General features: G+C 38.7%; 1 protein-coding gene and 1 pseudogene across 4 annotated transcripts; both read right to left on the bottom strand.

Moving 5' to 3' along the window:
- Positions 1-1,021: 1,021 nt before the first annotated feature.
- On the bottom strand, positions 1,022-2,047 carry LOC144249970 (uncharacterized; annotated as a pseudogene).
- A 3,311-nt stretch (positions 2,048-5,358) lies between these two features.
- Positions 5,359-15,597, bottom strand: LOC113195404 (zinc finger protein 583-like). 4 transcript variants are annotated; one of them, XM_077792382.1, is made up of 4 exons: positions 15,412-15,597; positions 10,225-10,354; positions 9,765-9,950; positions 5,359-7,699 (listed from the first exon to the last, which is right to left on the bottom strand). In XM_077792382.1, exons 1-4 carry the CDS (start codon positions 15,427-15,429, stop codon positions 7,641-7,643), a joined length of 393 nt encoding a protein of 130 aa, XP_077648508.1. In that variant the 5' UTR covers positions 15,430-15,597; the 3' UTR covers positions 5,359-7,640. The 4 variants fall into 4 exon arrangements, 1 of the variants encoding a protein (XP_077648508.1); XR_013342379.1 differs by lacking the exons at positions 9,765-9,950; positions 10,225-10,354 and adding an exon at positions 13,391-13,498; XR_013342380.1 differs by lacking the exons at positions 9,765-9,950; positions 10,225-10,354 and adding an exon at positions 13,391-13,498 and having other exon boundaries at positions 5,359-7,695.
- Positions 15,598-22,992: the final 7,395 nt, after the last annotated feature.

Raw genomic sequence — 22,992 nt, 5'->3', positions numbered from 1 at the left:
CACAGATAAAAGATTTTGATTCATAAAGATTAATAACAGTGCTTACATTTGGAAAGTGTACAGGGATCAGGATAGGCATGAAACAAGAACTTAGGAATTTCTGATGTTTAAATCTTTTTTCACAAGAATTGTATTTATGTATTATTTGCAATAAAAACTTTCCTAAAAAAGAAAAAAAACAGATAAATGTACAAAGATATGTCTAGAAAAATTTTTATTTTTTAAAGGACATTGTTCATGACCTTCCCAACTTGGAGGCAAACAATCAAAGGTATTTGATAAATACAGCCTCATAGGGAACCCAGTGAAGCCATTAACAGTTATAGGAGATCTATATACTGACAGGAAAATTTCTTTGGCACAGAAATGGTAGGTAAAAAATGTTATTATAGCATGTAAATATTTCATAAACACATATCATTGGATCCCACTGACAGTGGATTTTTTGATAGAAATAAAAGATTTTTCCCTTGTGCTTCTTTATATAACATAAAATTTTATGATATTTTCATAAAAGGGAAAGTAAGTCCATCTTTTAAAAACAAACAGATATAAATCTGTTATATAAAATATCAAATTTACATATTTAAATACTTTGAGTATCTGTAAGGGCAAATAAGGTCCTGAAACACAGGTCAATATTAATATAATGTGTCAATAACAGGAGGCAGTGCAAACATGTGGAATAAAGAAATTAATAAGAATTTGTGGTTAAATTATTGATTTAGACACATCCATACTTTTATAGTAAAATCTGAAATGGTTGCAAAGTTGATTCTGAATAAACTATGGTCTATTTAAGGAGATAAATTCACATGGTTACTTTCAAATAAGAACTTTTCTGATATTTACAATAAGGTTGTAAGTGTGGAATTTGGGAGGCTTAGTAAATTTTGTAGGCCATTGGTAGGTTTTCCTAACAATTACATTATAAGATGGTCTACTATTTTTTAATTCTCAGGTTTTAAAAAATCTGAACCATTAAAAAATCCTGTATGTATTTTTTTCCAGTCATACAGAGTTAATCACCATTATGAATTCTCTGGTGTCGAATAAAGTTCCAACTCCTAGTAAAGGCCTTGCCACAGTTCTTGCATTCATAGGGTTTCTCACCTGTATGCATTTTCTTATGTATGGTGAAGTTTGAGTGGTAACTAAAGGTCTTTCCACATTCTTTACATTCATAGGGTCTCTTACCACTGTGAAATCTCTGATGTTGAGAAAGGTATGAGTTACAACTAAAGGTCTTTCCACATTCCTTGCATTCATAGGGTTTTTCACCAGTGTGAATTCTCTGATGCTGAATGAGGCTTGAGCTCCTAATAAAGGCTTTTCCACATTCTTTGCACTCATAGGGCTTCTCTCCAATGTGAATTCTCTGATGTTGAACAAGTTTTGAGGTCTTATTAAAGGCCTTCCCACATTCCTTACACTCATAGAATTTCTCAGCAGTATGGATTCTCTGATGTTTTGTAAGATAGGACTTCCAACAAAATGCTTTTCCACACTGCTTACATTCATAGGGTTTTTCACCAGTATGGATTCTTTGATGTTGAGAAAAATATGACATCCAACTAAAAGCCTTCCCACATTGTCTACATTCATAAGGTTTCTCACCAGTGTGAATCCTCTGATGTCACAGAAGATATGGGCCACAACTAAAGGACTGACCACATTCCTTACATTCATAGGGTTTCTCACCAGTGTGAGTTTTCTGATGTCTTGAAAGTGCGGAACTACAACTGAAGGCCTTCCCACAGTCCCTACAGTCATAGGGTTTCTCACCACTGTGAGTTCTCTGGTGTTGAGTAAGTTGTGATCCACGACTAAAAGGCTTCCCACATTCCTTACAGTAATATGGTTTATCCTCATTTCCAGATCTGTGGTATAGAGTAAGAGATACCTGCTGATCAAAAGCAGGTACATCTTCACGGGTGATTATTACTTTGCTGAAATGTGCTTCTTGATAAGAATATGGTCCCTCAAACTGGTCTTTACATTCCCAAATATCTTGGACACTTGAGCACGGCCTTATAATTCCTTCCATGAACTCTAATGGGAATGATTTTACATTACTAATTTTTCCCTTTAAAGGTTGATTCTTGGATGCAGACTTCAATGGTTGATCTGAAATGAAATAAAAATAAAACATTTGCTCCTCTCTTAATTTGGGAGAAATAAAACTTCTATGGTTGGAAAGATAGAAACAATGTTTTCACATAAACTAATAGTGAATAGTAAGGCACTACTGACTAGAGCTGTGCCTTTCAACAAATGAACAAGGAAAACAAAGAATGAATAAATCCATATAGGAAGATGAAAGAAATGAGTAAGAGATTCTCAATGATTCTCAAACATTTGTATGACTGAATTATTTGGGAGGATTGACAAATATATATTGTCCTACATGATCATCCAAATTGAAGGAAGGCTTGCTTGGTTACATATTTTTATAATACATTACCATACATGTGTATTGTAAAAAGGAGAGGAATATCATACCTATGACATGAATTAAATAAGTAAAACCAGAGGATATTTCTGAGGTGAAAGGACAGAAAGCTTGCTAATAAATAATATATTGTAAATGATCTGAAGTTAGGCTGATAAAAGGTAGAAATCCATACTGATTATAACCTAAGGGAAACCATCAAATGAGTCATGCAGGAATGGGTGGACTTAGGGAAGACTGCCATGGTTGGACTTCAAAATATGTGAATTTCTTGAAAATGCTTTTTTTTTTCTTTAAGAATTCCACGAAACATTATTTGTGGAGCAATGGCTACATTGGTGACAGATGGTGGGAGAAATCTGTAAGTTCAGATAAGTGGGACAAAATAAAATGGGTAATGTGGTATAGTAAGAATATTAAAACTGGGTTGTTTTATATCCCAGCACTAAAATACAAGCTTAAATTTGGAGACAAATCACTGAGTCACTCTGAGATCCTCTGCAGTAAAGGATTAACCTAGCCTGAATTAAGGTTTGACCCTTGCCCGCCACTTGTTAGAGGAACTCTTAAGGCTTGAATATGTCCTCCCTGACAATATTATATTTACCTAGTGTCATGAGCATGCTACGTCATTAATATAGACCAAACACGTTTGTTTCTTTCCACATTTTCAGATTTTACTGAAGAATAATAAATTCTCAGGTACACCACTTTCATCAGTGGCAGTTCACTGAAAATTGTGGATCACCTGATAGTCATAAACTGGGCAATCACAATTTCATTTGTTCCAATCTTAATTTCTTTTTCTTTTTTTAGATTTATAGGTTTTACTTTTATTATTTTTCTTAGTTTAATAGGTGGAGGTGTTATGTCTTGTTTTCCACATTTTTTATTGGTACATTACAGATGTACATAATGTTGGGATTTGTTGTTACATATTTGTACACGCACACAATATAACAATATGATTTGGCCAGTATCACTTCTGGCATTTTCCTGCTCCTGCCCTCCCTCTAACCCCCTAGTCCCTTTCCTCTACTGAACTCCCTTTGATTTTTAGGAGATCTATACCACCTTCTTTCCCTTTTTCCTCTTTAGCTTCTGCATATGAGAGAAAACATATGATCCTTGACCTTTTGAGTTTGACTTATTTTGCTCAACATGATGGTTTCTAGTTCCACCCATTTTCCTGCATATGACATAATTTCATTTTATTTATGGCTGAATGGGGTCAGGAAGCCACTCTGTCCTGTCTTGGGATGCTCCTTCTTTTATGGGTCTTGAGTGAGTGGGTAGCATCATTTGGTGGTCTGGAGTGTTTGATGAGCTCATGTTTTGTCTGATGTGAGTTTAATATGCGCATGTTTCCATGTGCTTCTGATTAATTTTATAAGTTCAGAGGTGGTCATTTTTGGGGGGCAAGGGGTACTGGGGATTGACCATTGAGCTACATCCCCAGCCCTATTTTGTATTTCATTTAGCGACAAGGTCTCAATGAGTTGCTTAGCACTCACTTTTGCTGAAGCCGGCTTTGAACTTGTGATCCTCCTGCCTCATCCTCCTGAGCTACTGGGATTATAAGCATGTGCCACTGCACCCAAGTACAGGTGGTTATCCTTACTAGCACAATTTATTTATCAGCTTATGCCTATGGTTATGGCAGGTATATAGTGGTTATCTATTTGTACAAACAAGGTATGGAATCATTACACCTCATCCCTTAAACACAAAACAGAGCAGCTTATAGCAAACTATTGCTTTACAAAATGGAGTAACAAAGGCTTAGGCACAGCTTGAAAACTTCTATTCTATGCAGCATGGAGTAACTCAGAGCTTAAGTTACATAAAATAGTCTGTTAACATCTAATGAAAACCTTGGACACAAAAGCTTTGGTTGACAGTATTCCATGTGTATTGCCACATATTGTTTCAGAAAAAGTAAAAAGTGCTATCCATGTGATTCCCCTGAAAAAGGACAAATGATAGCTCATACCACATTATTCCTGGACCCTCTCCTATGTGCCCCTTCTTTGCTGATCTGAATCTCTATTCTTCCAGTGTAATAAACCATGAATGTGGTTAAAACAGCTTCAAGCAATCTGATAATACATCTAGTAAACTCCTGAATCTAAGAGTGGGCTTGGTAATCTCAAAAACTACAGCTGGTATCAAAAGGTGGGGTTGCTAAAATGATCCTGGCTCACTGACACATGGTGAAATCATGGCTTGGGACAAGGAAGGTTGAAAGAGCAGTTGACAAAATTTGGATTCTCAGTAACTAGTTAATCCAAAACTGGAATCGTAGTTACTCATGCTCAGCTGGTTATTAGAAGTAAAGTTATCAGTGAACTTCAGAAATAACAGATCCACTTCCTGATGAATTGGTTCACTACTTACTTTTTTTTTTGCCCATATACTTTTTAATACTTACACTTTGGTAAAATCGTTTTCAATAGATTACATTAAAATATTTTAGGTGGCAACCCAGCAATTGCACAATCCACTACAAGATTTTAACATCTAAGCAACATAGCTTTGTCTTAGGCCTGAAAGCTCTTGAGCTGTCTTATAACTTCTCTGTCAACCAAACAAGTCTACTTAAGTTTTTAAATTTCAAAAGGTTGCTTTTTATAAAAGGCACCTGAGCTTCTCTTAATTTTGATGACATGACATTTACTCTTTATTCTATAACCAGAACCTTTATGGCAGTGACTTTCACATAGATGAGATTTTCTACATGCCTTTAAACAATACATTCGGCAGTTCTAACCTATATCTAAATAGTAGAGACAATTGTCTTGCACTCTGGGCTGGGGCCAAAGGCAGAGCAGCCAAGGCCTTCACATACTTGCTGACCTAAGTGGACTGCTTTTTAAGCAGTAGGACATGCAACCAGACTTCTCTTGCCTGCCAATGTAGTTCACAGCCCTAACAGCCAAAGGCTGTGTAATTTAATCACAATATTTTAAATGATGTTGTGTTCTTAGATGACTCCCTAGACACATTAAGAAAAGCAAATTAAAATGAAATAAGCAAACTACAAAATAAATGCCTTTGTTATTGTGATCTGGAATCTGGGCCGAGCTTGCATTTCATCTATTCTGAGATACAGCCACAGGGATGCTACCAAAGGAAAAAATTATGTGGAAACAGTTATGGAAATTAGAGTAAGCTGCAAGAGAATGGAGAGAGACAGAAATATAAAGGGAAGATTCAAGAGACTCATTAAACAGGGTAGAAATCTTTGAAGGGTTTTTTTTTTTGTGTGTGTGTGTGTGTGTGTGTGCGCGCGCGCGCGCGCGCATGCACTAGGGATGGAACCCAGGGCCTTATGCATGCTAAACAAGTGCTCTACCACTGAGTTACACCCACACTCGTCTTTAAATAGTTTAAGAAATGGGATCAATAAGGTGGACATTGATGAAAGCAAACAAATGTCTCAGTACAATACTACTGGAAGGAAGGTGGATCAGTAGGAGTCTGTGTTGGTCCTTCAACACTGATGGGTGGTAAACAAAACTTGGGCTATTTATTATTCAAGAAGAACTTAAAATGCTGCAAGGCACAATCATTGTGTGATGCATACATATATCAAATTATGGTGTGATCAGACTCAACAGGGTAAAGATTGATGAGAGAGTCAGGGTCCCTCAGCCCAACCCCCAGCTAGGAATACAAAGGCTTTATGTACTCATAATGCACAAACACAAATTGACCAAGAGGTGAGGAAGAAACTTTTTGGAACTCCTTGACATGGAAACACAAAACAGAAGGATTCAAACATCCACTAGAGAAGCCCTATTGGGGGACAGAGTTAGAGTGTAAGGATATGAGAGCCACTGGTGGAACTGCTGAAACATGGATAAGAACTGGAATGAACAGACTTTACATTTTCTTTACCTAAATATATTAAATGACTAGACATTATATCTGACTGGGAATGCACTACCTAGTATTGTGAAACTATAAATTCAATATTTAAACACTATGGATTGCATATGCTAAATGGGAACCAATAGAACTGTCCAAGTTCATACAGGTTGATTTGACAGGATAGAATACTTTGTGGACAAAAAGTTATTACCAGTTTAATGACTTTGTTAGAAGCTGGGAAGTTCTCTGTCTAACCCCTCTGTGTGGAACATAGATGGGCCTATTATAAAAGCCAATGAATACCACCTTGCAGCAACTAATTGGATTTTAGATGAGATTTCCAGATCTTATAGTACAGTATACACCAACTGAGAAACACTAGCTTTCATAATTGAAACTGCCCATGTGATTAAAGATCATAAAAATCATGAAACCTGAGATGCTCACACAGTCTTTGAGCAATTTGATTATGCCTTACAGTCTTTAAATATGTGTGCTTCTTATATTTGAAGTTCTTTGAAGCTTGTGGATCCGTTTTGTCAAATTTTTGGTCATTCTTATATTTTCTCTGCTGCCAGTTCTCTTTGGAGTATACTCCAAACACTTGTATATTAGGTTGCCTAAGTTATTCCAAAAGTCACATCCACTCATTCCTCTTTTGCATTTCAGTTGCTGCTTTCCAGTTCACTAACCTTTTCTGAACATGAAATATTGAATCCACTGTACAACCCAATGCAGGCTTTTTGGTTTTCTACTCTAGAAACAATATGGGTGCTTAAAAGGATGTTCTACGTCTGGCTCAACTTTTGAACACTTGGAATATAGTTATAACTTTAAAAATGTCTTCTTATATTTACCATTTCTTGGTTGGTTTTAACAAAAATTGTCCTCATTATGGATCCTTTTTCTATCTTGGCATGCACAGTAATCTTGTATTGAACATGAGGCATTGTGAATTGTCTTGTTGAGTACTAGATTTTGTATTCCTTTAAATAAGCTTTAAGATCATTAAATTACTTGAAAGTTGTCATCTGATCCTTTTAGGTCTTTCTTTTAGAGTAGTTCCATGGCCTGAAGTTGAGGTAAGACACTGTGGAGCAGTCCCATCAGTGCATGAAGAGTTGTAAGGCTTTTCAGTCTGTCTGGGTAGTGGGAGCAGGTATTTTGCTGGCTGTGTGAGTGCTGGGCATAAGTCCTTCTAGTCCTTCCAAATGGTTCTGGAAGCCTCAGGTAGTTCCCCATCTGCTTACCAGTAATCTGTTGAACTCTCAAAGGAGCCCTTCTGCAGATCGTTAGTTTTCCCTCACTCTGCAGCTCATCCTTTTGTGCTCCTCTGAACATGTGCTGCCTTGATCACCCTGGACTCAGCTCTGTCTTTTTTTTTTTTTAAAGAGAGAGTGAGAGAAGAGAGAAAGAGAGAGAGAGAGAGAGAGAATTTTTAATATTTATTTTTTAGTTCTCGGCGGACACAACATCTTTGTTGGTATGTGGTGCTGAGGATCGAACCCGGGCCGCACGAACGCCAGGCGAGCGCGCTACCACTTGAGCCACATCCCCAGCCCCAGCTCTGTCTTCTCTACTCACGGAATTTGTTGGGCTCTTCCGACTTCTCTGAGCTGCATCCTAAGACTCACTCTCTCAACAAAGCAAGATGGGGCAATCACAGGGCCTTATTGGTTTCCTGTCTGTCGAGAATCACTGTCTTTATTGCTTGGAATCCATACATGTTCCTGAAAAACTACTGTTGCATATACTTTAAAATTTTGAGATGCAAGAGAATAAAACAAGTTCTTATTGCTGTGTTGGCAAGTAGTCTCTCCAGTCTCTTGCCATTATATAGAGGGGTTCCCCTAAATCCATTAACTTATTACACATATTTAGAAGAGCTGTTCCAACATTCTGTCTGCTAATTCCATCTGTCACTTCTGTTGACTATTTATGCTATTTTCCTTCTTTTTCAACATCTAGTGTTTTATAATTGAATGCTAGAAATTGAGAATGTTATATTGTCAAATGCTTAACTTTGCTATTTTTTTTTTAGTTGTAGATGGACACAGTATCTTATTTATTGATTTTTATGTGGTGTTGAGGATTGAACCTAGTGCCTCACACATGTGAGGCAAGCACTGTACCACTCACTGAGCTACAACCCCAGCCCAACTTTGCTAATTTTTATCAAAGACTTTTGTATTCTGTTCTAGTAGACAGGTGATTTAAGGATGTTTGATCCTTTCATGGATTTTATTAAGCTCTGTTAGGGTAGGGCTAGGATAGATTTTTCTATAGAATACTTTAATTCTATACTAGGGAGTGCACATTCTGGCATCTTTATTGAGCCTCGGGTATTCAGGGAGCCCTCTACATTGGCTAGTCAAAAATTCAGACTGTCTCATTTCTATGCTATCTTCTGGAACTGTTTAGATTACAGTTTGCTGCCATTCTTTGGCTGGCCTTGATGTGGCTTAATTCTATGTATGTTTGCTTTAGCACTCAGCAACAGTTTCATAGGAATCACTATATAGACTTCTGTAGTTCTTAGAGTATTTTTCTCTAGTTTTCTCGTAGTCCATTTTATTTTTTAATCATTTAAAACATTTTTTTTTTGAGATAGAGTTTAGCTGTGTTGCTCAGATTGGCTTCAAACTTGTGGTTCCCTGTCTCAGCCTTCCATGTAGCTGGGATTAGGCACACCTCAGAATCCATGTTAAAGTCTTTACCCACACCTTTTACACATTTCAACCTACTTGAGGTAAGAAATTCTTCCATCATAACAGCAACCATAGAAGGGCTATTTATTTATAAGCTAGATATTTTACATTTCTTATTATGTAATCACAGAATGAGTTAACTTTTTCCTTTTTGCACAAAAGGAATAGGGCTGTACATTCAGGAGGTCTGCAAGACCTTAAGGTAAGTGATTCACTAGAATGACTCAGGACTCAGAACAGTTATACTCATGGACTCAGTTTATTACACAGAAATTATACAGATTAAACTCAACACACGTGCATGCACGCGCACGTGCACGCACACACGCGCGCACGTGCACGCACACACATACACACACACACGCACACACATACACACACACACACACACACACACACACACACACAGAAGGGTCCAGGAGAGTTCCAGGCATGAACTTCCAGGGCTACTGGCACCAATCATCGTAGAACTATCTTACTATGTCTGAGGCCTTTCTTCTGGAATCTGCCCCATAGCCATCAAGAGCTAAGAAGCACTTGAGGCGATTCTAAATTTGGTCCTAGGAGAAAAGGCGCCATCTACTGGTGACTTGAGTACCTTTTTGTATTCCTCCAGTAGCTAAGAAAATACTTAAATACAAATATAGATGCAATAATTTTCAAGGGAGTAAAAGAAGTCTGGTTGGTAAAAAAGTAAAAGTGATCCATAGATCAAGGTCTACAAGGCTCACCTTCCTGACTCAAAGGTGTCACCTCCTCACAGATAGATGGATTACCACCTGTACTGCTCTTCTTCAACACTCTTGATTTCTGCCACTTATGTAAGGACTGGCTTTTAGCTGGCACTGGACCACCTGTCCAGGGCTCATGCCCTTGCTCCAATAAGGTGATCACAGCTGGTTTAGAAATAGAAAGTCCTGTTTACAGGAAAAAAAAAACAGTTATGCTGGGATATCCCAGAATTCATTTCTAGTCATTTGTTAAAGAAATAAGTGAAATTATAGGAAGGGGCACAGAAAACCAGAAAAATTTCCACTGTAATGAAGCCACCTATTTCCATCTCCACAAAGTTCAAACTCTGTGAGTGGAAAGCACAAATTCAGAGTTATTTTAAAGGCAGCTAAATAATTCACAATGTAGAAAGCAGACATTCCTAACAGATCTTGAAATCTGTGGGGCAGATAGCCTTACCCACTGATACCAGGTTGCTGTAGTTCTCCAGCATCACATCTCTGTATAAAACTCTTTGCACAGAGTCCAGGTATTCCCACTCCTCTCGGGAGAAGTCTACAGTCACATCACTGAACACCACCACCACCCCCTGAAATGGCAAACATGAAGAGGCAGAAGGCAACGGTGTGCACAGAGAAGTAAGACAAGCAGAATGAAATGGGGAACTATTATGTGACAAAAATCTGGAGATGGGGAAATCTAAGGAAATGAGTGACTGAAGCAGGTTTTCGGGTCCTCAAACATTCCATTTCTCCAAGCAATTTTTTACAAATGGGTATTTCCACAATCCAGACATGTCTCAGTATGTGCAAAATCAAACTGTGGAATCTCATATAACAAAAAAAGTAGCATATGTGCAGGCAACCCAACACAATTCATGGCAAAATAAGTCCTAATAAGTATTTCTTTTCCCTTCTCTCTCGATGCCTTAGAAAGGACAAATTCTGAGATTCTTTACAAAATTACATCAAAAATAAAGTTTTATAATACCTGGTATAGGGGCTGGGGTTGTGGCTCAGTGGTAGAGCTAGAGCACTTGCCTAGCAAGTGCAAGGCCCTGGGTTCGATCCTCAGCACCACATATAAATAAAAGTATCATGTGCAACTACATCTAAATAAATAAATATTAAAAAATAATACCTGGTGTAAAAACAAAAACCTAAAACCCCCAGGGAGAAAAACAGGTTCAATAATAGATGCAGAGGTGACATGGCAAGGGGCTTCCTAAGAGACTCCTATAGAAAGGCAGACAGAGGAGCAACTCTTCTAATATCCCATGCCCAAACCATCAACCTTGTGAGCATGTTGAATAAAGACATTTCTAGATATGTACAGACTAAATGATATGTACCCACTTCTTGGAGAGCTGTTGGAATACTAGTTCCATCATCACAAGGAGGTGAACCAAGAATGAGAAGACAAAGGATCTTCCATTCCCCAAAGAGAAAGTGTCACTGGGGTTAGTGAATCAAAGACCTAGTATAATATGTAAAAGTGAATCTTAGATTAAAATCCTGTAACAGCCAAACGTCAGTTAGTCAAACCACTTTGGGTCATCCCAAAAGGCTTTAAAAGGCATGTTTTAGAAGAAAAGCAAAAGAATTAATGTATGTGTCCATGAGGAAAATGTCATTAATAGGCATATGACAGTATTGATGTATTACTAGAAAAACTGACACACATGATGGGTTTCTTTTAAAAACATGGCAATAAACTCCAGGTACTGTGATAAGATGTGTCATGTCCTTTCTGAGGTAAAGACAAACTGTGACTTAGTGGCTGCTGAAATAGGCACCAATCAGAATTTATTGGACAAATCTGTAATACTGAAATATTTACCAGTCACTGCCTGAATGGAGTAAGTAATTTTTATAATATTGGGTCTGGGGGCTTAAATGGATGGGACCACAGCATTAGGTTTGTAGGATCCACCATGAGGCACCATTTCTACTTTACAAGATTAATAAGAAGTCAAATTATACAGTTAAAGGGCAGAGTACTGGAGGTAAACACCCCTCCTCCAAATAGGTCTTAGATATTAGGCCTCAATCTTTAAAAGCCCTATTTTAATTTATATCAGGTCACTGTGATAGGCAGAGAATAATGGCCCCTTAAAGACATCCATTCCCTAGTCCCTGGAAACTATGAAAATGTTACTTAGGAAAGGGACTTTTCCAAATGTGATAAAATTAAGGCTGTTGGGATGGAGATTATGTGGGTTATATGGGTGGGCACAATGTGATTGTTAGGCCTTTTAGTCAAGAGAAAGAAAGAATGGTCAGAGTCAGGGGAAGACTTCAAGATGCTATGTTGCTGGCCAGGAGGACGCAGGATGAGGCAGTAAGCCAAGGAATATGAGCGGCCTCTAGAAGATGGTAAAGGCAAGGAGACAGACCCTCCCATTTAGCCTCCAGAGGGCATGAGACTGTGGATACACTGAAAGTCACATGGGAATTCTGATCTCCACAAGTAGAAGATAAAAAATTTTGTCTTTTAAGCCAATGTTTGTAGTAATTACAGAAATAATCAGAAACAAATATAACCACATGAACTATTTTAACTGGAGGTAAAGGTCTACAGGACGCCATTTTGCTCAGACTAATAATGTAAGTGCCAGACTTGATTTTAATTTACAGCTTACTGGGTTGGAGCACCCATGCCTGTTATGGTATGTTTTGGGGCAATGGTGCTAAGACTACGAGGAATTCATAAAACAAATACATCTACGGTTAAGTGGGGCATGCCTGTTTGTTTCTATTTTGTATTCAGTGACTCCCTTACAATTATAGGGAGTACCTTGTTTAATTTTGAAGCAATTCCAAGTAAGACTATAGTTTGAGCTCCAATATTGATTTTCAGTCCCACAGATTTGCCAATTTTCTCTGTGCATTGTGATAAATATTAAAAGTTAACTTTGTTGTGAAAGTGCAAAAGCTACATATTTTCATCTTTTTTGTTGTATAAATTCTTTTAGTGTGTTTAGTTTCCATTGGGCTTCTATTTGTGAACTTCTGTTTTAGTTCTAGACTTTCTCTCCCCATATCTAGGTTTAGTTCATACATCTATCATTTAAAAAAAATTATTGTCTCCCCCCCTTTGGCTACTGGACATATATTCTAGGGGAGAGGGGCTTTACCCTGCTTGCTTCATTAATTTCTTCTTCCATAGTCTCAAATCAGCAGCTGTGATAATGTGTTAATTCAACCTCTGTGACAGTGGTTGAATTAACCACTTGGCTGTGCCACAGTACCATGAGTAAGGTTTCCCCCATAACCCAAACAGAATCCCTGGAAGCTTTTTTTTGGGGGGGGGGAGGATGCTCTACCACTGAGCTATATCTCAGCCCTTTTCTTATTTTTTTTTAGATAGGATCTCACTAAGTTGCCCAGGCTGTCTTTGAATTTGTGATTCTCCTGCCTCAGCCTCCCCAGTTGCTGAGATTGCAGGCCTTGCTACTGTGCCTGGCTGCAGGATTTTTAAATAGAAATTGACACACTGATTCTAAAATGTATAATATTGATCAAATGAAACATTGTTCAAAATATTAACAGTAGTTGCTTACAGACTGGGATTTTAACAATCTTTGTTAGTTTGTATATTTTCCAATCTCTAAAAAGATGCTTACAATAACCAAAGAATGGAAATCCAAATGACTGCCAACATCAGAACTGGACAGCCCATACCTGTTGAACCCTCACCCAGCATGGTGAGGCCCTGGGTTCAATCTCTAGCCCTGCAAACAAAAAACAAACAAACAAAATGAACAGAGCATGATATTTTCAAACAACAGCACACAGCAAAGAAGATGTGTGAATTTCAAGTAAATACAGCAACATGAATGATGCTGAAACAAAATATAGCGATATAGGAACCAGACACAAAAGGGCATACACTACTTGATTCTATTTATATGAAGTTCAGAAACCAATTTAATGGTAGAAGTCAGAACAAGTTATCCTTGGGGGGCAGGGAAAAGTGGTGGGAAAGTAGAAGTAGGAATGAAATTTGGTAATTTTCCCTTTTTTTTAATTTTAAAATTTGTTCCAATTAGTAGTACATGACAGCTGAATTATTTTGACAAACTGTACACAAACGGAGCACAACTTTTCATTTCTCTGGCTGTGATGCAGTCACACCTGTAGTATAATCATACATGTAAATAGGGTAATAATATCAGTCTCATTGCACCATGCAGTAATTTTCTCTTTCTTGATCTGAGTGATGTTACCAGGAATCAGGTTAGTGAAAATTCACCACACATTCATATATTTGCACTTTTTTCCTGCTTTTGTTAGTATTCAATTAAAAACTTAAAGGAAACCAAGATGAAGGAATAATAATAAATACTGATGTAGAAACAAGGAATTAAGAGTCAAGGAAACTGTTTACTGCTGGGAAAGCTGCAAAGTGGCACAACTATTTGAAGTACTTGGCAATTAAAAAAAAAAAAAAGCTGAAATAGGCATATTCTATTACCCAGCAATTCCATCCTAAATGTCTAATCCTAGAGAAATGTGAATTCCTGTTCATTGATAGTAATGTGCGAAAATGTTCTAGCAGCATTATATGGAATAGCCCAAAATTGGGGGGGGGGCAAGTAATCATCAACAATGTAAAGGACATATAAATTAACTGATTTCATGTAAGGGTATGCTACTCAACAAAATGAAAAAAAAAACAGATTTAATTATAGTGTTAAAAATAGCATAATATGAAAGGATAGAAACGGTTACATAAAGTTAACAAAAAGAATAAATGGTATCATTTACTGAGGCAAATCATAAAGTTAACAAAAAGTAAAAATACATGTTATCATTTACTGATGCAAACTTGGTAGGTAAAACTATAATGAAAAAACTGATTATCATAAAACGTGTCAGAGGGAAGAAGGATTTTGATTGGGGTTGTTACTGAAGTGTTTGCAGTCTTCTGTATTGCCAGGGCCAATGGTTACCGGAGTGTGCTCTGTATTTCTTTTTTATTATTTATTTGTTTGTTTGTTTATTTTTATGTGGTGCTGAGGATCGAACCCAGGGGCTCAGGAGTACAAGAGGTGCTCTACCACTAAGCTACAGCCCCAGCCCTACTCTGTATTTCTTAGTAAATTCTCCATATGTTTTATAATGAAAGCAAAAAAAAAAAATCATTGCACAAAGAATTATTATGTGACTATGAAAATGTTAATTTCATTAAGTATTTAAAGACAAAGTTACAATGTAAATTTTTACGGTTGATTATAAAACCGTAAAAACAGTATAAGTATACACACTAGAATGAAATAAAATCACATCAAAATATTAATAGTGATCGTTTGGAGACTGGAATTTTAACATTCTTCTTTGTTATGTTGTGTATTTTCCAAATTCTCGAAAAAGACAATATAATTTTATAATAAAAAACAATAAACTACAAAGACGAGGGGCTAAATCCCAAACGCTGGTCAAATCATGGTGGAACGCTGGGGTCGGGTGCGAGGCTCGGGGCCTCCACCCTCCCGAACATGGTTCCCACAGTAAACGCTAGAAATCGGGTCACTCGGTCCCCCTTAACTCCAGGGTAAATCGGGCAGGGTTTTAAGCAAGCAAGCAAACCAAAACAGGAAAATCGACAGCCACTAGTAAAGAAAGCCAGAAAAGGCCAAGCTACCTGGAAGGTGGCAGCCATTATTCCTCCTCGGCGCCGCGCGGAGCGGAACCGAACGCAGAAAGAATCCCGAGACGTCAGGTTTTTCCTGGGAGTCCCAACCCACCAGATCGGAAATCACCTCAGCTCCAGCACCCACCCCGACGCCCACGGCTCCCACAGGGTCCCACGGCGCGACCTGCCCGCCCACTCCTGCGACGCACGCAACGGCCCCGCCCCGCAGGACACCCACCTTCTCGCCCCGCCTCCACGCACACCCACCACGCCGCGCAGCCCCGCCCCACTCCACGCCCGCTCCACGCCCCACCTCACGGCTCCCGCGTCTCTGCACACCAGCGTCCCTGTCTAAGCCCCGCCCCATACACGCCCACGTGGCCGCCTTCGCCCCGCCCCGCCCCGCCCCGCCCTCGCAGAGCCAGCTCTCCCTGCACGACCAAGGCCTTGTCAGTTAGCAGTGCAGACCCCTGGCGCCTGTCTCGGTGAGGGGAACCCTGGGCCCTGCTTTCAGCTCTGCCAGGTCTGGTCAGCGCCCAGCACCTGGAGGGAAACAGTGCAGGGTGGGGCCCGGGCTCCTAACCCACGCCGCCCTTGAGTCCTTCAGGTGCCGCGCTGGCTCTGCCGCGGCGCCCCTACCCCGGCCTCCCGAGTTTGGGTGCCGGGGAAATAGGAAACTGCGGGGAGGCAGAGCGGGCGACGGGAACGTGGGCAGCTGCCAGGTGGGAGGCTGGGGCGCCTCCGTCCAGAGGCTCCCTAGCACGCACTTCAAAGTTTTAATGGGAGAAGTATATTTGGACCCAAATCTGAAGGAGATAATAAAGAATAAGGCAATCTCAATAATTGATATTATTTGTCCATTCCAAGCCTCCAGAAATTCATGGATTGCAATTTAGGTTTACCTACACAGGCACTGGTTCTTGCAGATATTTTTGCACACGAGTTTCTGATCCGGTAAATTATGATTCTGTGTCTCCAGGATACACCACACCTGAGGTCATAAAATAAGTCCCAATAGTCAGGTGTGGTAGTTCACCCTTGTAATCAGTAATTCTGTAATTCAAGGGACTCAGGAAGCTGAGGCAGGAGAAGCAAAATTCAAGGCCAGCCTCAGCAACTTAGTGAGAAGACCCTCAGCAAAACAAATTAAAAAATAAAAAGGACTAGGTAAAGGAGTAGAACAGTGGTTACCAGATACTGAAGAGTGGGGAAGATTGAAGGGGGTAATATTGGTCAAAGGGAATGAACTTTCAGTTATAAGGAGGTCTCAAGTATAGCACTGCCAGCTAAGTTGATTTACTTGAGGGCTAGGGTTGTGGCTCAGTGGTGGAGTGCTCGCTTAGCACGTGCGGCCCGTGGGGCCCTGGGTTCGATCCTGGGTTAGGGTTAGGGTTAGGGTTAGGCTGAGGCACCACAAAAAATGAATAAATGAAGGTATTGTGTCCAACTACAACTAATTACTTGAAATTTGTTGCTCTGGGCCTAACCTTAAAAATCCACACTGCCATCTAGTGCTCACACATAATGACGATATCACCAGTGAACTCTCCCCAAGACAAAAATCACAATAACAAAGACCTAAATATTCTAATACACATAATGCAGTAAAATAGTTTGAATACATCTATCTTTACATGTTCAGCATTCTTGAGCATTCTAAATGATTCCATCCAATGAATCCAATCTCAGGTAAGGTCTAAAAGAAAATTCTTGCTGTGGTATAAAGGGATTAATAACATTCACATTACTCTTCCTCCAAGTTTCATGGACTTTTTCATAACATTTTCAAGTTTTAAAATTTTATAAAGAGCAAAGCTTTTTATTCTTTTAACCCCCAATTAACTGCTGTGCTTATTCATGTTCCAACTCCCTAATCCTTGGTCCCCACTAACTCCCCTATAGCTCTTCCCCACTTTTGTGTATCTACCTTGGGCCTATATGTTGGCTTTTAAAAAGAAGGACCACTCCCACTTCAGGAAGAGTGCTGCCTTCCAAAGCAGGCAGGCCCAGCCTCCCTTCACACCTGGGACCATACAGCACTTTCGGGGGGGCAGGGGGGGGCAGAATACAAAAGCCAGGTCCAGAAGAAGCTAAAGAATCCTCCTTAGTTCATCCAACAGAGACCAGCCGGGCATCCTGTTAGAAACCTAGATGAGGAAACAAGCACGGCCCTCATACTATTCACCACCTACAGTGGAATCACCTGGGTGCCCTGGTGTGACATTGAGCACACCATTAATGTGAACTTGCACACACTAGTAGACAGGGAGGAAAGACCCAGCAACACTATTTCACCAACATAAAAGACCAACTCCAGATGTGTAATGCTCAGGAAGTACAATGATGCTATTATGAAGATTTTTAAACAATAATTTTGCAAAGTCTATAGTTGCATTAAGAGTATGCTTTGATTGGTCTTCGCTGCTCCATGTGTGTGCAGTGTAGCTGTCTTTCACTTTAGGACAGACAGAAAGGCATCTGCAAAACATTCATTCAACAGGCTGGCGAAGGAAGTCAAAGACAAAAAGGTGTGACCTACAACAATGAGAATAATACATGATAGTAGAACTCTGAAGTAAAAATATTGCTCTTGATCCAGTTATAAAATCATTTTGGAACTAAAATAGTAACAATCCACAGCTGACAGCATTATAGGTCCATGTATGTTAGTATTACAGACCTGAGTGCAGTTCTTCCCAGTGGACACAAAAGTCTCTGTGAACCGCTGCAGTGGAGTGAGTAGCATGGGTCACCCAGCAGAGCCACACCTGCAGTAGCAATGGATTCTGAAATGGGAGATTTATGGTCTCAACGCTGACAGCCCAGGGAAACATAAACAGGGAAGAAAGAAAAGCTTTGAGAGAGACCTAGTTAAGATAGTCTCTGCCTCAACCACAGAACTGACAAAGATCACAATCCACATTTCATGTCTAGGTTCATGTAGGAGAACCATTTTCCTGGACAACAGACAGAACAGAATCAAATCATTTGAAGAGATTGGGGCCCATGGGCTCTGAATCTCAAAGGTGGCAGCATCAGGCATCTGCTCCAGGGAACAAGGAACTCAGGCTGGGCTCTCTCCTCTCATTTCCCATGGGGACATTTATGACCCCTGTGACTGGACCTACCACATATACAGTAAGTACTCCATGAAGTCAAACGGTCATAGATATTGCAAGCCACTGCTAGGGACACAGACAAAAGGATAAATTACAAGAAAAAGTTCATTGGTAAGTACAATGGTCATAGATTCAATCCAGATTAAATATATAAAATAATCTGACAAATGATGTGCTGAGAGATAAAGGCATATATTTTATTTAATAAGTCCCAGCTAGCCAGGGAGGGTAGCCTGTATGGAGAGTGAATGGGCCCTGGCCATCAGCTGATCCTGCAGTGCAGATAAAAGCCCAAGCCTGGGAAACATTCCTTGCCAAAAGGCCAGGGTGCGAACAGCCTTGATACTCCGTCAGCTCTGATGTCAGTAGTTTTCAGACATTCCAATACAATGGGGTTTCTCGGTACAGCAGGCTAGCCGCAAAAATGTTTCTAAGTTTTTAGTGCACAAAGAAGCCTCTTGAAAACTCACAAGCCTTGAACAATCTACAAAGCCTCTATAGTGAAAATTCCTGGTTATGAGACCCTATATAATAAACCTGCTGAGCTAGTTCCGGGGTCACTGTTCCTCCATTGGAGGGCAGTATCCCACCTGGTCCCAGTTTTCCTTAAAAATGTCTGTTTTTTTTAATCTCAGGTCGCGCCTACTGGAGATCCTTCATTGTTGCTGTGCAGATCGCAGCAAGTGGTGCCCAACGAGGGGCTTGAGTACAGGGGAACTTGAAAAAGAATAATTAGATGAGGACATTCTTGGAAAAATGAATGTATAAAATTTTGAGATCCCAACAAAAGAAAAGGTCACTGTGTAGCATAGCAAAATTCTGAGGTGACCAAAGAAGAGGTTGCAAGTAAGGAGCAAATATCAATAGCAGGGTATCAGTAGCTGTGGGAGACCAACCTTACATGTGGCTGGGTTACACTCCCTGGCTGGGTGCTAAGGCGGTCAGTCGCATTTCCGCAGAGCTTTCCTCACCCTTCTTGGGTGCGAGGGTTGATGTCTCGTGCATGGGTGTGTCTTGCTACAGCCCCATGGGTGAAGCTACGCTCACCTGTTCTTTTGTAATATAACCCCTTGCCCTGTTTAGGAAAGAATTTTCCATGGAAGTGCCTTGTGTGTGTGTCCCCTTCTCTTACTGTTCCCTTGGGCGTGGCCCTACCCAGGTGTCAGTCAACCTGCTGACAGTGGATATCATGAAGATAGACTCATTGCTTGAAATATATCTGTTTAAATTTCCTGTCCTCCAAGTTCTCTTTGGGTAGGTCAATATGTCTCTAAAAATTTGTTGATGTCTTCAAGATATTCTATTTTACTGGAGTATAAGTTTTCAAAATAGTTTCTGATTTTGTCTGTATTTCAGTAGTATCCATGGTGACATTTCCTTTTTCATCATGAATTTTAGAAATTTTAGCTTTTCTCCCTCTTTCTCTTGGTTAGCATGGCTAAAGGTTTATCAATTTTATTAATTTTTTTAAAGAACCAACTTTTTGTTCATTTTTTTGAATTTTTTATTTCAATTTTATTGAATTCAGCTCTGATTTTAATTGTTTTCTGCCTTCTACTGTGTTTGGTGTTGATTTGTTCTTCTTTTTCCAGGTTCTTGAGATGTAAGGTTAGGTTATTTATTTGGTGATTTTCTATTCTTCTAATGAATGAACTCAGTGCTATGAACTTTCCTCAGAGAACCGCCTTCATAGTGTTCCAGAGATTTTATTTTATTGAAAGCAGATCTCTTTTATTCTGCTTTCCTCTCTATTTTGAAAATTTCAAATATTCAAGTTTAGACACACCAATAGTGGGGTTATCATATGTAAGTGACAGTGCATAAAGTGAAAAAAATCCCATGTTCATGGATGGAAGTCTTAATACTGTTAAGATTGCATACAACCTAAAGTAAGCCATCTACAGTTACAGTGCAATGCATATCAAAATCTTTTTTTAATTTGGCAAAAATGGAAAAGTCAAAAGTAAAGTTCATATGTAATCAAAAGGAATATGAAATAGGTAAAACAATGTTGACAAGAAAGAACACACTTCCTAATTTTAAAACTTACTATACAGCTATAGCAATCAAAATTGTATAGAACTGGCATTCTATAATATAAACCAATGGAATGGAATTAAAAGTCCAGTAACAAACTCATATTATCTACCGTTTTCTGATTTTTGACAAGGGTACCAAGACAATTTGATAGGGAAAGAATGTTTTCTTCAAAAAGTGGTACAGAAATCACTGCATATCCACATGCCAAAATGTAAACTTTGACCCCTACCAGACACAAAAGTTAATTTGAGATGGGTTGAAGTCCTAAACATAAGAACTAAAACTACAAAACTAATTGAAGAAAACAGACAGGTAAATATTCATGACTTTGGATTTGAAAAAGTATTCTTAGATGACTTAGAAAACACAAGCAACAAAAGAAAAAAAACCAAGCCTGACTGTCAAAATTTAAAACTTCTATCCACCAATGGCTATTACTCTATCATTCAGAATTTCCAAAGAACTTGCACAATTCATCAACAGAAAGACAAATATCTCAATTAAAAAATAGACAAAGGACTTCAACAAACTTCTCCAAAGAAACTATCAATGGCAAACATAGCACTTGAAAAGATGTTCAACATCATTAGGGAAATGCAAACTAAACTGTAATGAGATTCTACCTCAAACCCAATAGGATGGCTATAAAGAACAAAACAGAAGATAATAAGTACTAGAAAGGATGTGGAGAAACTGTAGCCATCCTATATTGCTGATAGGAATTAAGAAGTATGCCGTGGTTGTGGAAAACTGGTAATGTTTCAGAATTAGCACATAACCCAAAAATTCTACTCCCTTCCAGAATGAACTGAAAACATATTCATATATGTTCACAGAGCACTATTCATAATAATCCCAGAGAGAAAAACCCAAATGTCCATCAACTGATGCATAAACAAAAATTACACACACATAATGGAATATAATTCAACCTTAGAAATACATGCTACAACATGGATGAACCTTAAAAAATGCTAAGTAAAAAGTCAAGACATAAAAGAGCACATATTGTATGATTCTTTTCATATGAAATGAACTCAATAGGCAAACCTATATATAGAGAAAGTAGATTACTGATTGCATGGGGATGGGAGAATTAAGAACAGCTGCTAATGGGTAAAGGATTTCTTTGTGGGGAGAGAGGGAAGTGTTTAATAATTAGTGCAAATGGTCACACAACATTGTGAATATACAGAAACCACAGAATTGTATACTTTAAAATAGATGAAAAGGTGATTTTGATAGTTTGAAAAACAGATGCTATGGGAGCATTTAAAAATTATGATAAAATATTGATGGGCATGGTGGCACACGCCTGCAATTCCAGCAGCTTTGGAGGCTGAGGCAGGAGAATTGTGAGTTCAAAGCCAGCCTCAGCAACAGCAATGCACTAAGCAACTCAGGGAGACCCTATCTCTAAATAAAATACAAAATAGGGCTAGGGATGTGGCTTAGTGGTTGAGAGCCCCCGAGTTCAATCCCTGATACACATCCCCGAAAATTATAATAATTTTATACATAATATAAGTATTATGTAATTAAATATTTACCATTTTAACCATGTTTAAGGGTGCAATTTAGTGGTATTAAGTAAATTCACATTTAAAAAATTTATCTTTTAGTTGTAGTTGGACTCAATATCTTTATTTATTTTTATGTGCGCTAAGGATTGAACCCAGGGCCTCCCATGTGCTAGGTGCTAGGCGAGTGCAGCTGAGCCACAACCCCAGCTGTAAATTCACAGTTATGCAAACTACCAACCCTCCCACCCCTGAATTTTCCTTATATTGCAAAATGAAACTCTGCACTCATAAAATAACTTCCCACTTTTCCCTCCACCAGCCTGACAACCACCATTTTTTCTTTTTGTCTCTAAATGTGATACTTCTCTAGGTACCTCATGAGTGAAATCACACAAGATTTGTCCTCTTATGATTGTCTTATTTCACTTTAGTGTAATCTTTTCAATGTTAAACCATTTTTGTAGCATGTGTCAGAATTTCCATCTTTTTTAAATTTTTTTTTTTAGTTGTAGATGGAAACAATACCTTTATTTTATTTATTTTTATGTGGTGCTGAGGATCAAACGCAGTGCTTCACACATGGTAGGCAAGCGCTCTACCACTGAGCTACAGCCTCAGTCCCGAATTTCCATTGTATAGATACACATGTTGCTTATCCATTCATCAGTCCAAGGACACTTGGCTTTCTTCTACCTTTTAGATATTGTGAATAATTCTGCTACACACATGAGTACAGATATATCTGTTGCTGCTTTTAAAATTTTTTTTCTTGAAAATACAAATATCGTTTAATATAAAGGATTATGAACTCAATTTAGTAGAAAACCACCGAAGAGAACCAAAAAGAGCAATGATACAATTTGTTTAAAAAAACACAAAAAGCATAAAAGTATCCATTGCAAATTTAT

Source organism: Urocitellus parryii, chromosome 13 (assembly GCF_045843805.1).
Source record: "Urocitellus parryii isolate mUroPar1 chromosome 13, mUroPar1.hap1, whole genome shotgun sequence".
NCBI lineage: Eukaryota > Metazoa > Chordata > Mammalia > Rodentia > Sciuridae > Urocitellus > Urocitellus parryii.
Note: the sequence above shows the minus strand (reverse complement) of the source record. Positions and strands in the feature narration are given on the sequence as shown.